The 16,981-nt window shown below is 40.4% G+C and overlaps 2 protein-coding genes across 4 annotated transcripts in view; one reads left to right on the forward strand and one right to left on the reverse strand.

Moving 5' to 3' along the window:
- Positions 1–222: 222 nt before the first annotated feature.
- On the reverse strand, positions 223–4,873 carry Cggbp1 (CGG triplet repeat binding protein 1). Of its 2 annotated transcripts, none has more exons than XM_041678663.1 (3): positions 4,644–4,873; positions 3,866–4,082; positions 223–813 (listed from the first exon to the last, which is right to left on the reverse strand). In XM_041678663.1, the coding sequence occupies exon 3, from the start codon at positions 794–796 to the stop codon at positions 293–295; it is 504 nt and encodes a 167-aa protein (XP_041534597.1). In that variant the 5' UTR covers positions 797–813; positions 3,866–4,082; positions 4,644–4,873; the 3' UTR covers positions 223–292. The 2 variants fall into 2 exon arrangements, with proteins under 2 accessions (XP_041534597.1, XP_041534596.1); XM_041678662.1 differs by having other exon boundaries at positions 223–816; positions 4,644–4,872.
- Positions 4,874–5,051: 178 nt separating this feature from the next.
- Positions 5,052–16,981, forward strand: part of Znf654 (zinc finger protein 654) — a 60,975-nt gene continuing 49,045 nt past the window's right edge. Inside the window, exon 1 of one of the 2 annotated variants that reach the window (XM_041678574.1) lies at positions 5,052–5,390. In XM_041678574.1, coding sequence (XP_041534508.1) covers positions 5,202–5,390 — 189 coding nt within the window. In that variant the 5' untranslated portion in view covers positions 5,052–5,201. The remainder of the gene's footprint in view (positions 5,391–16,981) is intronic. The other variant, XM_041678573.1, reaches the window with a different exon arrangement.

Raw genomic sequence — 16,981 nt, forward strand, 5'->3', positions numbered from 1 at the left:
CATGGACAAACATTTCAGAAGAAAACCCATCAGTTTTAAAGATAACCATCAGGTTTCAGATATCCTAATATACTCTATAGCTAAGTTTTGCTTTATACCATTGGTGACTAACATTAGCATAAGTTTTGCAGTGAGGTTTTTTCCTTTTGCCTGCAACTATATACACATTGCAAAACTATTCTGTATCACATGATCTGAAATGAAATAAATATAAAAATGAAGCACACAATCAACACATTAACTTTAATACTCCACATTATTAATCTTGATCACAATGGTCATAACTGCCTTGTCAACAATCTTGTGAGTTGAGGAGCTGATTTTCATTCTCATATCCATCAGGCAGATACGCTCTTCTCAGCTGGTCTGACTTAGGTATGGACCCTCCGTTTTTCACATGTCGAGACAGGAATGCTCGGACTGCTGGATGATCAGCCTTCTCCAAGGGGATGTTGGCTTCCAGGCACATTTTCACAAAGTCCTGGATAACACTGACTTTCTCTGTTTGCGCAGTACTGTTGCACTGAAGAGATGCAGTCAGGGGCCTCTGCTTCTTTCTCACATTCTGCTCTTCAAATTCTGCCTTCCTCTTAGTGTGTGTCTTTGACTTGAGGTGGTCACTAATGGCAGACTTGCGAACATGATTCAGAACCACATTGCAAGAAGTGCAGAAGAGTTTTCCTCCATCTTCATGAAGCTCACCTCCAAATTCAGTGACTCGATCCAGAGGGGTCACATACAAAGCAGTCTTAGAACGGTTCCGAGCAGGTGGTGCTGTTACTACAAACCGTTCCATTTTGACTGAGTAAGGTTCTTCTAAGACAAGAGAAAGACGTAAGTATCATGACAATAGTTCATTCTAGAAGTGATTTAACAATGATAGGGTTAAAGTGCTTTTTTAGGAGTAAATAAAGATTTAAGAAAGCCAACCCCTCCCTCAACCAAAAACCTAAAACTTAATTTGGAAGGTTGTATGTGTTATAAATCTTTATCTGAAATATTCAAGAACAGCAAAACTAAATCAAATTAGCAGCAGACAGCTAGGCTCATTCCTTGCCATTTGTGTATGTGGTATATATGCCCATGAGGACACCTTAGTTTTTGAATTACTTCTCTAGCTGAACCCAGAACTGGGATTACGGACTCTGCTGAGACCAGCTTTTACACAGATGATGGGGATCTGAACTCAAGGCCACATGCTTGCACAAGAAGCACTATACCTACTAAGCCAACTTTCCAATACAATGACCTTTACAAAAAATAAACTAGATTTATGAATACTCAAATTACTCTAGATATTTCTGTTAGAAAAATCCCAAACACAATAAACATTCAGAACAATAATACTAATCTTGCCCAAGTTAGACATATTCAAGTTAGTTTCTCGCTGGAAATTGATTTTGAGAACTCAAGTATGTACACACTTGATAGCAAAACTTGTTTAAAGAGAACAAGTAACAACAAAGAACACAAAGCAAGTGCAACTATACACAATGGCACTAAACCTTGAGACTTAAGGCAGGGTCTTATTGCTAGGCAGTGGAGGCTCATGCCTTTAATCCCAGCACTGTGGAGGCAGAGGCAGGTGGATCTCTAAATTTGAGGTCAGTCAGCCTGGTCTACAGATACAGAGGTCCAGAACAGCCAGGGCTACAAAGAAAAGTCCTGTTTCAAGAAACAACAGCAGCAGCAGCAACAACAACAAAAAAAAAAACAAAACAAAGGGTCTTACTCTGTAGACATAGAGATCGATCTGCCTCCTGAGTGCTTAAGAATGTAAGTATATGACATTACGTCTGGAAAAGTTATTTTTAATACATGTATATCTCTAAGTATTTTTAAAGGGTGATAATAAAACATGCTCTTGGTTTTATTTCGATTGAAGACTAATTTTTATTTCTCTTAATATGGTGCCCAATATGTGACAGGGAGTCAACCAAAGCTTGATGTTTCAAAGAGTAAATGAATGTCAGTGTACAATTCAGTGGCAGTGGCAGAGCAATATGTGACAGGGAGTCAAGCAAAGCTTGATGTTTCAAAGAGTAAATGAATGTCAGTGTACAATTCAGTGGCAGTGGCAGTGCAATTGTGCAGCATGAGGTAAGTCCTGGGTTTGAGTCCAGCAATTAACAAACAAACAAAAACCAAAATAAAACAAAAACTGAAACACAACAGAAAAATGCCCAAACCAAATGAACAAAAAACCCCGAGTAACCATTTACACAAATATATAATTTAGAAGCAGCTTAATAACAAATTCTACCCAGATATCAAACTTTAAAAATCTAAAACACCACCTTCATCCCCCTTCCCCCTGAAAAAAAAAAAAAAACCAAAAACAAAAACCAACTGTGGTCCAGGCTGGTTTTCAATGTGAAATCCTCCTGCCTCATTGTACAGAGAAGTTGGGATTACAGGTATATGCCAGCATACCTGGCTGCTTTTTACTTCCTATGTTTACATGTATGTATGAATGTGTGGAGTTCAGAGGACAACTAGAGGGAGCTGGATCTCCCTTTCCACCCAGTGCTTCCAGGGACTGAACTCATGGCTGTCAGGCTTGGCAGCAAGCATCTTTCCTCTGAGTTATTTTACCAGTCCCACAAACTTCTTAAAATGATCACCTGACTATGAGCTTTGTAAAATTACAGTACTGAAAACCCAAGACAATGAATACACTCTGGTAACAAATGATTAATAAGTTTTACTCCCCTGGGACCATACCTCCGAGCTAATTTCATAATAATCAAAATTTAAAGACACTAAAATGAATGATAAAAATTCACATAATTTTGTTATAGACATGTTGGAGAAATATGCCCAGATATGTTCTGAAAAATTAGTTTTTTAAGTATAATTACAAACCATGGAGCACCGCACTGTGTTAATCTACTTGCTGGGCAACATCCAAATTCTTTTCAGTCTTGTCAATGTGTCAGCAAATCTAAGTTAGAGGACTTAGCAATTCATGAAAATTCTGTAAGGCACAACAAGCCTAGAATATGCTTAATTTTTGTAGATTTCTGCCCCATTACATCTTTGACACAAGTCCTGACAGATACTGTGTTAGGCTATAGGTTTTCCATGGCAAAAGACAGGTCAAGGAATCCTACCTAATATTCAGTGAACAACTATCAGTGTAAATATTTGAAATTTCTACATGTATTCTATACCTCTGAAACCAACCTGTTCTAGTAATAATTAATGGCTATAAGACATAATTAATTAAGTCATGAAAAAACCCGAATTCTTGTTCTGGGTTACCACTTAACCTTTTTTTCTCAATGGAATTAAAGTACCTGGACTGCAAACTTTGAAAAAAATTAATCTGTAATTCTTTTTTGGTTTTTCGAGACAGGGTTTCTCTGTATAGCTTTGGAGGCTGTCCTGAACTTGCCCTGTAGACCAGGCTGGCCTTAAACTCACAGAAATCCACCCGCCTCTGCTTCCTGGGTATTGGGATTAAAGATGTGGGCAACCACCGCTGGACAAATCTGTAATTTTTTTTTCCCCTGGCAGAAAATATCTTTATTGCACCTATTAATTTTGCAAATTATGACGAGAAGAGCCAGAGCACAAGCAGGAACACAGACTATTAGCACCACAGAAGCGAAGTGCGAATCTGTAATTTTGGTACTAATGTGAGGCCTGAGCTTCTCTGGTCTTTTAAGTTGAAAGGTTTGCTCCTGATATTGCCTCGTAGAGACGCGATGATCTTCGTTACAAGTAAAAGTAGTTTCCGAAGTCAGAAATATTTTAAACAAATGAGGAAGTTGAGCTAAAAGCAAGAACTAGCTAACAAAAGCGAAACAGCAATTTACTAAAGCAAAACTAAACTCAGAAGTCTTAAAGTAGAAATGTTTACCGGCTTAATTTCCAGTTTTTTTTTTCCTTGATATTAAGTAGTAAGGGTTTTCCGGTGCAAAACTTCAGAACTAGGGATGCATCCAATCCTAGCAACTTTCCGTTTGTTCGGACCCGGAGATGCCTTCGAAAATCAGTTTTTCAACAGGTGGTGGTGGGGAAAGAGTTTCTGGGCTTGCACCCTATTCTCCCTGCGGCGCCGGGAAGTCATGCCTTTACTGTAAGACACAAAAACAAACAGAAAGGAAAGATGGTGGAGGGGCGGGAAAGGCAGACCGCAGGACGGCGGCGGAGCGTCTAGGGCACGCACGGCCCTGGTGTGTCCGCCCTCGCTGCGCGATCGGCGAGCACCGACTTCGAAGGCCGCTCGGTTCGCACGGCCCGGGCGGGTGCCCCTGCGGCCCGCGCGCTCCGCAGGCCCGAGGCTCCGGTGGGGGCGGGGAAGGCGGGCGCGGGCCGGCCGACGTCTAGACAGCCTCCTCCCGCCGCGCCGGCCGAGGCGGCGCCCCAGCGCCCCGACGCCGCCTGCCGCCCCGGGCCGCGTCCCAGCCACCGTCCGAGGGCCCGCGGAGTCGGCGGCCGACTCGGTGGCTGTCGGAGTCGGCGGCCGACTCGGTGGCTGTCCCCGGGGAGGGGGCGGCGGGCGGCGGCCCAGGCCGCGGCTGTCAGGTCGCCTGTCTCCTCCCTCCTCCTCCGTCGGCGGCCGTCGGCCCCGCCCCCGGCTCCCTCGCACGGGCCCAAGGCCCCGGCCCGCCGCCCGCTCCAACGGCCAAGCCCACCTTCCGTCTCCCCAGCTCTTCGGGACCGTAGGATCCGGCCGCCGTTAGGGGAAGTGCACGAGCCCTCGGCGGGAAGGAAGAGAGGAGGGGGGGAAGGCAGAGCAACGGGATGAAGGAGGTCCCGTTGCGGCCGCCGCCTCCGCCGCCGCTGCTGCTACCGCCGCCTCTGCCGCCGCCGCCCGAGCTAACCCCGCCGCGGCCGCCGTGTCCCCCGCCGCGCCCCGTCCTCGGGCGCGCCCTATGGCAGAGCTCGTAGGCGGTCCTCAGCAACCGCCGAGCGTCGGCGACCAACAGACGGCGGGCCTGGCAGACGGACGGCTCCCGGAACCAATAGGGGTGTAGGGCGGGTACGCCTATGATTGGCGGCCGCCTTCCTCCAGTGAAAACTGGGGGCGTGGGTGGGCGGAGCCGGAAGTAGAGCCCAGCCGAGCGGCCCCTGTCCGGCTGGGGCGGAGGGAAAGGAGGAGGGGACTAAAGGAGGAGGAGGAGGAGGTTAACCAAGGCAGCGGCGGCGGCGGCGGCGCAGGGGCTGGGTACGCGCTGGGCGGCGAGAGCCTCATGGCGGAGGAAGAGAGCGATCAAGAGGCCGAACGCCTCGGAGAAGAGCTCGTGGCCATTGTGGAGTCCCCGCCGGGCCCTGTGGGGCTCAGGGCTGCGGACGACGGCAGAGAGGACGCCGGCGGCGGCGACGGCTGTGGCGGCGGCGTCGGGATCAGCAGCCGGGATTACTGCCGACGCTTCTGTCAGGTGAGGCGCCCGTCGGCCGCTCCGACTTGTCACCCGGCTCCTGGGCCTCGGCGCGGCTGCTGGCCTCGTGGGCCACCTCTCTGGGCTGGGTCCGGGGCTCAGCCGCCAGCCGGACGGGGAGCGAGTCCGGGAAGCCCCGGTTCCCTCTCCGGAGCTTTCCGGCTTGGCGAAGGGGCACGGGGAGCAGGTTGGGGGTGACTTGCGGACTTCGGGGTGAGGAGAAAGTGAGTTTGTCGTGGTGGAGGGGCTGGGAGCAGGACGGTCAGCAGGGGAGAACTGCGTCCTGACCTGGCTCTGCCTCCCGGAGACCCCCTCGGCGCCCGAGGGTCCCGTCGTTCTCACGCACGTTCCCTGCCCGGCCCCCCTCACTTGTGCTGAGCTCCCCTGCCTTTCTCTAAGACCCACGTCCCCGGCTTTCTCGGTTTTTTGGAGTCGCCAGGCAGGCGCTCATCCCCACTGCCTGCCCTCCTGTCATCGCCACCCCTCCCCCTCTGCTAGGGTCTCCTGTCATTCCCTCCTAGGTCCCCGTGGGCCAGTTCTTCAGTTGGCACTGGCACTGACCCACCGTTAGCTACTTTTCCCTCCCGGGTGGGGGGCGCTTTGGGCGTGGGACGTTGATGGAGTGATTGCCATCTTTCCCTTTTTTGACCCCCTTCTCTGACAGACACACAGTTTCCTAATTAACTGCACACAGAGAAAGTCGTTTTCCTGAAACTATTGCCCTGGTTACACCACCCCTCCCCCATCCCCCATCTTTTAAGTTACACGTTTTTTTTTTTTTTGGTTCGTCTGTTAATTTCGGCTTCGGAAAAGTGACGGTAAATTATTTCTTTCACTCTGCCGAATGCTGTTAGGATTGAATGTAGTTTTGCATTGAATTGTAAGCAAATATAGAAACAATTACGTGTTTAGGAATAAAGTTAGTATAATCTGCATTCTCATCCGCATACATTTGTAATAGAGCTTTTTTTTTTGCATTCGCAACGCTTGCTTCTTAAAAAAAGATACTTTATCATATTACCTTTAAAATGCTTCTTATTGTGCACATGGGGTTCAGGTCCTGGGTCTATCATTTCTTCCCTGTGTACCTGTACAAGTTACTTCACCTCTGTGCCTCAGTTTCCTTTTTTGTCAAGTGAGATAGTTGCTTGCTGGGTAAATACATGAACGGTTTGCATCAGTTAGCCCTTACTTTCAGGTCACAGGTGACAAATAAAGCGAACAGTGAGTGGGCATTATATTGGTTAACATTTCATTTATGTCCTGCCAAGCATTCAAGTTAAAAAAAAAAGGGGTAAAGTTGATATTTTCAATAAGTTGCTAATGATTGAATATAAATTTTCTTTTGGCAAATTTTTGCCAATGTCATAGATAAATTGGTTTGAAGGTCAAAACAGTCTGGGTATGGACAATGTATAGCTTTAACATTTTTTCTGTAGTTAATGAGTTTCTTGAAAATGTCTTTTCTTCTTGACAATTGATGCTCACTGAAGTTCAGTGTCTTTAGAGCCTCTGTCTTATAACACGTGTTTCTTGTTTAGCAACCGTTAGGTTTTAGACTATGTACCTAGGAACTTCGAATAGGCATTTGCTATTTTAAATATATTATGAGACATAATGGCATTGCACTTTTTTCCTTTTTTTGGATTTTCGAGACAGGGTTTCTCCGTAGCTTTTTGGTTCCCGTCCTGGAACTAGCTCTTGTAGACCAGTCTGGCCTCTAACTCACAGAGATCCGCCTGCCTCTGCCTCCCGAGTGCTGGGATTAAAGGCGTGTGCCACCACCGCCTGGCTCTTTTTTACTTTTTAAAAGAACAGCTTTTCTCTGCATTTCTGCCCCTCCCTCTCGTGGTGTGTGTGTGTGTGTGTGTGTGTGTGTGTGTGTACGCACACACTGGGCATTGAAACCAAGGCTAGATCTCCCAATGTGTTCCACCCCCAGCTTGGTGATATTAATTTACTTGTCCAGTGGCTCCTCATTGCTGAAAATTTTGAGTGCCAAGCATTTTTGGAGAACTTTGCCCACCTTTAAATTTCCTCTTGAAGCTAAGTTTTAAGAGCAAATGAGCAGATTTAGCTCACGAAAACCATGACTGCACCTGGGGTAGGATGCCAGGACCGCAAGCTCAAGGGTTACCTGGTCTATATAGTGAGACCCTCATCAATAAACAACAACATCAGATTCTAATAGTTGTCTTTAAAATGTTTTAAGAACAGATGAGGTTGACTATTTTTTAAAATTATGAATAACCAAGACTAAAACTGAACAGGAAAAATGCAATGAATTTTTATATAGCTAAATTATGTTATATAAACATACTTTCAGATTGCCAAGTTTTTCCTGAAAATTCATTACCTATTTTATACATCACTGATAGATCTCCTTCTGAGTTCATTTTCTGTTTTATTTTGCAAGTGATATTTATATATATATTAATTTTACATATTTTAAATGTAATGAAAGAATCACATTTAATAAATTACATTCATCCCCTACTTAATAAAATAGTAGTATATTAATTGTTTAATTTTTCCAGTAAGGAAACAGTGGCTTATATAACTGTATTCGCAAAGATCAATTCTTTTAAACAATTAAGGTTCTATTATTTACTAGTAGTGATATTAAATAACTTTAATTTTTTAGCAAATTACCTAATCATTAGTAATTCTTAAAATAGATAATTTACTCTTAACTACTGACAGTAAACTGAATATATGGCTTAAATATACAGCTTAGGTATATTGAGAAGAAAATCTATAATTTATCTCCTTTTTGGAGGGAAATATGAATAAAATTTCTTGGCAGTAGGAGCTAGAATGGAATGGAACAGTTCTTTTCAGAAAAAGTAAATTGCCTCTGATTACTTTTGAGCTATGTTATTTGCACAAGAAATGCTTCAGGAGAATGGGTACTTAACCCTTACTTAATTTGCTTTGATATGAAAGGGAGGGGAAGGCAAAAGCCTTTTAACGGTTAACCTTCAGACAAGGAGTTACATAGCAGACTGTGAAGCCTAAACAAGTTAACTTTCCTTGGGTTCCAAAGGAAGGGCAAGCTGGGATTTGAATTCAGACCTCAGTATCTGCTGAAAGGCAAATAATCAATCACTTACCTTGAATTGTGTGCTGTGGATGGGATACAGTGGTGGAAAGTTAGTAACAGGCAGGGGATTACAGTACAGTTATAACAGTACAGGCAGTTAGTAACAGTACTCAAGGAAGCACAGATGTAAAGTTTAAAAGAGAGCCAGGTGTGGTGTGGTGGTGCAGGCCTATGATTCCTGCATCCAGGATGCTGAGGAAGATGGATCTCTGAGTTAGAGGCCAGTCTGTTTACATAGTGAGTTCCAGGATCCTCAGGGCTATGTAGACAGACTCTGTCTCTAAAAACAAACAGAAAAAAAAAAACAAAACACCCAAAATCAAACCAAAACAAAACCCACCTAAAATTAAAAAAAAAAGTTTAAAAAGGATGCTTTATCATGACATAGTAGTAAAATTAATTTCAACAAACATCATTGTTGTTTCCCTTGACTTGTTAGGTGTAGGAAACACTCAGTTTCTAAAACCTAAAATGATTTAACTTTGGTCATACATTGTAAAGTAAACAAGTTAAAATGCTTCATTCTTAATTTTAGTACCAGAATGATTATAATGAGACACATATCTGGAAATCTGATAGGTTAAAGTAGACTATAAAATTATTTTGTACTACAGTGGGCTTGGTAGCCACCTAAGGAAGATGACAAGTGTATAAATTAGAGAATGGACATCATGAACATAAAGCTCTTATGTTTGTACCTAGCACATAGGTAGGAGTAAATAGATAGAAGCTATTAATATTTCTGTGATGCAAAATCCTCTGTGGGTTTAAGAGGGGAATTAAAGATAATCTTATCTTTGGAGTTGATAGCTTCTATCTCATAATGAACTTCAGACACCATTTTAAAATGTTACTATCTTTAAATTTTAGTGTTTGTAAATATTGTCATAGATAGATGCTCGGGATGATTAAAGCCCAATGACTTTCAAAGCAACTGTATTTTCTTTCGGGTGGGTTTTCAGGATTTTTTTCTTTTCCTCCAAGGGGATTTGGCAGATTCAGAATAGATTGTCCTGGCAGGCAAACCAGTGGGATGGGGCTAGAAACGCTGTCCAGCCTTCCATCACATAGGGTAGGACAGCCCAACAGTAAACAAGGTGTTTACTGTCAGTGGTACCTACAGAAGGAATCTGACATACCCTTAATTTTGACTTCATAGCTAAGTGGTTTTTTATTTGGGTGGTTCTTAGCAAAAGGTATTAATAATTCTGCAGTAATTTTAACAGTAATTATGGCCAATGTAAGACACCTTAAGAGATGGTCTTAACAGAAAAAGGGCTTGTTTGCCTCATTATTCTTTTTTAAAAATATGTATTTAATTTCTCTTCAAAGAAATTCAAATTGTCTTAGAAAACAGCCCTTTGGTCTTGTTGCAAAAATGTATACAACACTTGCACTTTTGTGAAAGATTCTGAGGGTGTATAATGTACTGTTGTTGTTATTTCTGAGGGTGTATAATGTACTGTTGTTATTTCTGAGGGTGTATAATGTACTGTTGTTGTTATTTTTTGTGAAAGATTCTGAGGGTGTATAATGTACTGTTGTTATTTTTGTTTTTTTCATTAGTTCTTACTATTAATTGGGATAACCTTTTCGTCTTTAACCAATTTATATACTTCAAAAGTCATATATGAGGCCTACGTATGAGGAATTCCTTTTCGCTCAAAGTTCAGACCTGATTTAAGTGACTTAAATATGGAGATGTGGACTACTCATGGAAAAAGTCTTGACTAGATGGTACAGGGAAGGCACTGTAGACGTTTACAATTGTACAGTTTCTATTCTCTCTTAGTTATTCTTCTCTCTCTCTGGTTTATTTCATAAGCCAACGTACATGTTAGAATTCCAACTATCACATCTGACTTCTATATGACAAGACAAGGGTACTTTTGTGGGGTAGTTGGAAAAATATCTTTTCTTAAATCTTGTTGATTGGCATATTCCAGCTTGTTTAGTCATCCCCATCCACAAAGAATATTAGAACTTATTAAAAATGACTAATTCATGCTTAGGATTCTATTCAGTAAGGAAGGGAGAAAAGAACTTTTGAGTTATAGAAGCAACTAGCTTTTTATTTGGGGGGAGGCATGTAACTTTTTAAAAAAACATTTTATTTCTTTCTTTTCCCCAGAGACAATCACTTCCAACTTACACACACACACACACACACACACACACACACTCACACACACACACACACACTCACACACACAACACACACACACACACAACACACACCCCACATTCCCCAATTACCTACTTGTGACTTTCCCCTTTAATTTTTGGTGTGATCAGTTGGCCTAGTTGAGGGAGAAAGTAGGGACCTCCTCACCCTCTTGTTATTGGGTCCACCCAGCATGGGCTCTTGTGTATACTCATTTTCTTCACAGTCTCTAGGAAACCTTTTCTCCGATTATTTTGGATCTCTTACAGTTCTCTCCAGAGAAACAACTACGGAATAGGTTTCATTTTGGGAAAAAAGACCTGGGGGAAATTTCTCTCCCATTTTTGCGATTTTTTTCACTCTCTTTTCAGTTCCACTTTTACAAGAATGTCCGTAGTTCCTCACTTTCCTGTAACCTCGTCCCCTCCGTCACTCCCCACTCCCCTCCCCTCCACATTCACTTTCCTGTAACCCCCATCCCGTCCGTCGCTCCCCACTCCCCCTCCCCTCCACATTCTGAAGTCCTTAAAGCACAGATGGGTTTGTTCTGAACCCTGAACCTCTTCCACTGATGGTTTGGATTTTAGCTCCCCAGGTCTCAAGCTAGGAACAGCTTCATCTAGCTATTTTCTAGCTCCCAAAATGTAGTCATAAATACTGTGTTTTGACATCTTTGTGTGCGTTAAGGCTTTTAAAAGAAGTAGTTGAGTTTGCAAGTGAGATCAGAAGTAAATGTATGTTTATTGTGCCACATCTAAGTAAATGTTGAAAATTGGCTCAATAAAGAATAAATATAAGGTTGAGCATGGTGGTTCCCACCTTTAACCCCAGCACATGGGAGGCAGAGGCAGTCAGATCTCTGAGTTGAAGGCAGCCTGATTTACAGAATGAGTTATACAGAGAAACCCTGTCTCAAAAAAAAAAAAAACCTCAAACAAACAGTAAAAATAAAAGAATAAACATAAAAGATGAAGGCAAGTATTGATGATAATTTGCACTGATTTACTTACTTCTGCAGGTAGAGTGGTCAGAGCTACAAATCAATTTATTGTATCACTTTATATGATGCATATGTACTTTTTAGTCTTTTTAAGACAATGGGCTTTAAAAAATGGTTTTCAAAAATCTGATGTTAGAGACGTTTCCAGTGTTCATAGAAGGTGAATTTCATGAAAGGCTATTTACTTATTTATTAATAACTAGGGAGCACAAAACAAAATCAATTAGTCTCATGTTCTTTAATACCTCTTTTAGGTTGACTTTCACAGTGAAATCTAATTGTTGCTGATAGTATAACAGCAATTACTGAGAACACCACCTTCAGTGATAAATGGCATGGCAATCCATGTCCCCTTCCCCAAGTCATGCTTATAAGTAACATTTATTCACATGTAAAACTGTTTTTTTAGCCTGCTGACTATCCCTTATTCAAGATGCTTAAGACCAGACAGAAGTGTTTTTCATTTAGGATTTTACTTTTATTTGTTTATTTATTAGAGACAGGGTCTCAACATGTAGTCTTGGTTGGCCTGAAACTATGTAGAACAAGTTGTGTTTTGAATTTAGAGATAGGCCTGCCTATATCTCCTGGTTGCTAGAGCTAAAGACTCACACTATCCCACTCAGTCCAATTTAGTGGTCCCTCCCACTCTCCAGATTTTAGAGGACTTGCATACACTCAGACAGATACACTGTGGATGCGACCTAGATCCAAACCCCAAATCCATTTGCTTCCCATACACCTTATTCATAAGCTGAAGGCAGCTGCATGTCTCTTTTCAGTGTGTATAGCAGTTTACTTTGCACCCTACATGCAGATAAGTGTGGAATCTCTTGGTGCTATGTTTATGGCTGAATTATTATTATTATTATTATTGTTGTTGTTATTATTATTATTAGTAGTAGTAGTAGTATTTTTAGAGAGAGGGTTTCTCTGTATAGCAGCTCTCGCTGTCCTGGAACTCACTGTGAGACCAAGCTGGCCTTGAGCTCAGAGATCCACCTGCCTCTCCCTCCTGAATGCTGGGATTAAAGGTCTGCATTGCCATGCCCAGATTTTGAAACCTATTTTTTTTTAATGATGGAAAAATACAGGATAAAATTTATTTTCTTGCTTAGATTATTTTCAAGTACAGTCATTTTGCATAATGAATTTTTTTTCTTATCCCCAAAGATGACTGAAATACCCCCACTTTGGAGGGGGTGTGGAGAAATGCTAATTTGATTAAGTGAATTTAGTAAAGGTTATTTTTTACATTTACCAGTGAAATCCTATATGTAAGTAATTTATTGACAGTTTTTCATATATTTACCACTGTTTTCTAAATAATCACTATTTTCCTTACCTTGAAAAGCTATCTCCGACTGGGGTTGCAGCTGTGTGATACAACCTTTGTTTAGAATACTTGTAGTTCTTGGTTTGAACACCAATTTTAATTTTATAAATAATATGGTACAAATAAATGCTTTTAAGGAAGTTTATTGCTTTATGTTTTAAGATGATTTTTGTAGTCCTGTCAAAAGAAGGTTATTAGTTGTACTCTTGTTTTTGGCATAATTTTTTATTACCAAAATGTGCTAAATTATACCATAACCATTAAGAAACACACACACACACACACACACACACACACACACACTCATACTTTAAATCAAGGTTAAGAAATCTGTGTAGCTAAGTCTGGTGATATAGACACTATCAACTAAAGTAGATGGATTGCAAGTTCAAGGCCTGTTTGTACTACAGAAGGAGTTGAAAAGCCAGCCCAGGCAATTTAGTGAGACCTTGTCTGAAAATAAAAAGTGAGAAAGAAAAAAAAAAGGCTATAACTGTAGCTTAGCTGTAGAGAACTGACAGATTATCAGTATGGGGGGGGGGCAAGATCCAGTGAAATTAGTGTGGAGTGAATTGGTAGCCAATACAATCTAGTTTATTGAATACCGCTTAGGTACATATTAATATGTAATGGTAAGGGACTGAGTAGATGATTAAGTAGTAAGTAATAGCAACATAAATATGAAAAATATGATTTTTCAATAGAAAAATAGAATGTGTTGTATAAGATTCAACGTTGACTACATTAATACTCTGTACCATCAACTGCAAGCCAGCAGCGACTCAGAAGAGAGCAGAGAAGTCTTCCTTCATGCAGCAAACTATTGATGCAAATGCTGGTGCGTGTTTTAAAGGCTCTGTGAGGAGAAGGTATACAGTTATATACATGGTCTAATGGACTTATGTGTTCTTGGATTCTTGCACAAGCTAAGCCCTGCTGAAGTTTTTTTGTTTAAGCATGCAATTTAAGATACAGTGTCCCATTTAAATCGAGTTGGAAGATAGCTGTGCTTCTAGAAATCACAGCTTAGCAATGTGATTTCTATGTGGATGGTATTTGATGCCAGATATGAGTTCACATAGGGAGAAAATACAAACTAGGTTTACTTCCTGAGCCTCGGAAGGAATCTTTAATTATGAGGAAATTGCTCAACACTATCTGAATACTCTGTTTGCTAATATATATTTCTACTACTAAAGTTGATGTTACCAGGGTATTTTTACTATTAGAAGGTTTAAATGTTTTAAATAGTCTCTATTTAATATTGTATTGATTGGCATGGACAATGATATTTTTAAAAGAATACCTATGATAACAAAAGCTTAATATTTTAGTATAGTTTCTGTTGCTAAAATAGAATATCATTGACTTAAATAATTTATAAAGACAAAAGATTTCATATAGTTCTGGAAGCTAAGAATTATAAGACTCGTAGCTGCAGCATCTGGTTAGGGCCTTCTTACTGAATCAAAACTTGGTGAAAATCATCATGTGTCAAGAGCAAGGGAACATCTATATTAGGTTTCTCTTTTTGTGGTAAAACCACTAATGCTATCATGATTGCCTCAATCTTGTGATGTGATCTAGTACAAAGTATATTTCTTGGAAAAAACCTCAATTCCAAACACCATCAGAAAGTAAATTAAGTTTCAAGAACACAAACTTTAGAAGATATATTCAAACTATAACAGTTTTAAATATCCAGAACATTTTTTTTTAGATTGTACTCTATGTACGTATACATATTACTCCTATTTTCAATGTTATCCATGTATCGGAGATTGGATAATTTCTTTGCCTATGGTAATGCATTTAAATTGCTACCCTTCATGGTATGTGCCACTATTTTCATTTTAAAGATAATATAACTAAGATTGAGAGAGCAGATGATTTGGCTAAGTTATGTTCTAATATGTGATAATAAGACTGTAGCCTGGCTAGTCTTACTCCTAATAACCAGCCTGTATATTTTAGCTACTATGGTAGACATATAAACTGTATTCTATCTGAGACAAGTATGTGATTTATGTTATGGCATGTAAAATTCATTGTTGAGTAGAAGTAGTGTCATAGACAACAATTTTAAAAATAATGCAAGAAAAGAAAACTACAGATGTTCATCAATGTGTGTATTACTTACCTACCTGTTGGCTGTGATAAAAAAAATGACCCGAAGCAATCCATGGAAGACAGTTTATTTTGGCTTGCAGTTTCAGAGGAACAAGACTCCATCATGGCTGGGAAGGCATAGCAGCAAGCAACACACATGAGGACAGGAGCAGGAAGCTGAGAGATCATATCTTCAGACCCAAGCAGGAGCTAGCTGGAAATGGCACAAGGCTTTTAACTCTCAGAGACCTCTTGCGGTGACATTCTTCCTCCAGCAGGCCATGCTCCTCAACCTCCCCGACAGCACCAACAGTTGGGGACCAAGTTTTCAAATATCTGAGCCTATGGGAGACATTTTCATTCCAACCGCTTAGATGTGGATGAGAAAAAAGGGAAAGGGGAGCAAAAAGGAAAAAGAAAGAAAGAAAGAAAAGAAAAGGAAAACAAGAAAAACCTTCAAAAACTTCCAAACAAAGAACTTAAACTTTCTGAAGTTTCTTATAAAAATTATTCCTTAATTCTTAACTCTTATTCCATGTCTGCTATGCACCTATGCGAAGATCCATTTATCTCAAAAGGGTGGCTTATGGTCGCTGTTAGTCTCAATGTAAACTTTGTTTTGATTTCAGAGCACTAGAAATGATGTTTATTATCATCTTGTCTTTTTAAAAGACGAAAATACGGGAGATATGTTAAATGTTAATAACTGATTAAAGTTTTAATCTGTCCATGCTATTTTAAATAATTTAGAAGTTCCTACCAACATTAAATAAAGTGGATACGCATTTTCTTACTTTACCATCTTTCAATTTAGCAGCCTTTAAAACTGTTGCCTGCAATCTTCTAGATTAAAGATGTTATTTGTAAATTTCTAGAATTTGTACATATTTTATGCATATAATGGTGGTGAAATTGTTTCTTATTGTCCTCTGAAGGAACCAAAATCACCATAATCTTAAGACATGTGCAAAATAATTTGTACATTTTAACTTTCTTTCAACTCTCATGGTCTAAATGTTTTTATCCAGTAAAAAATGTTTTAATTAATACATAGCAACCTAGAACATACCATAACTAAAAAAATAAAATAAAAAAAAACAATTCATTTGCAGTGGGATTTCACAGTTTGACTGTAAGTCAACTCATCCCTATTGTACTTACATCTGGAATTTAGGGACAAAGGGAGTATTTGAAACAATATTGAGATGACATTTCACTAGAAAGAGGATATCTTGAAGCCTAAGCTTTTCGGAATTTAAATGTTATAATTCCATTTCCTTTATGAGCTACTTTAAGTTTTAAAATGAGATTCTTTTGAATCTTCATAATCTTTGAGAACTTCATAGCTTGCCTTACAAACAAATATATCCCAGCTCTAATCCAGACCCCCACAGTTGTGATTCTCTGCTGCAGGAGTGGCACAGCCATACTTCCTGTTTGAAACAGCATGGGTGCCTTCCATTTCCTCAGCAAGGTGAGGAGCTAGGATAGAGAATGAATGGAGCCTTTAAGCCACTGCTTTTTTTTTTTTAAATGTATCACTCTCTGTCCTAGATTCTTAGTTACTATTTGCAATAATATTAAACACTATTTTATTATATAGCTCACTGTGTAGACCAGGCTGTCCTCAAATTCAGAGAGATCTGCCTGCCTGCTTTTTGAGTGCTGAGATTAGGGTGTGCTACACCATGCCTGAGTAAACACTTAGCCTTAAGAGACACAGGTATCTTAAGATGCTATATAGAAGTGTAGCAAAGTGTTAGTAGTGGTTATAGGTAGGGAAATTAATGCTGAATAAATTTTTTTCTCAATCGTTGTTCATATTAATTAAAGCAATATGTATAACTTGTAATCAATATAGTAGCAAGGTCTAAAAATT

This window comes from Microtus oregoni, unplaced genomic scaffold, assembly GCF_018167655.1.
Source record: "Microtus oregoni isolate MIOR12 unplaced genomic scaffold, Mior012 000030F_ref0000283, whole genome shotgun sequence".
In the NCBI taxonomy this organism is placed as follows: domain Eukaryota; kingdom Metazoa; phylum Chordata; class Mammalia; order Rodentia; family Cricetidae; genus Microtus; species Microtus oregoni.

Bases quoted from the DNA above. Each gene is read 5' to 3' on its own strand.
- Cggbp1 (XM_041678663.1), bottom strand. From the start codon at position 796: ATGGAACGGTTTGTAGTAACAGCACCACCTGCTCGGAACCGTTCTAAG.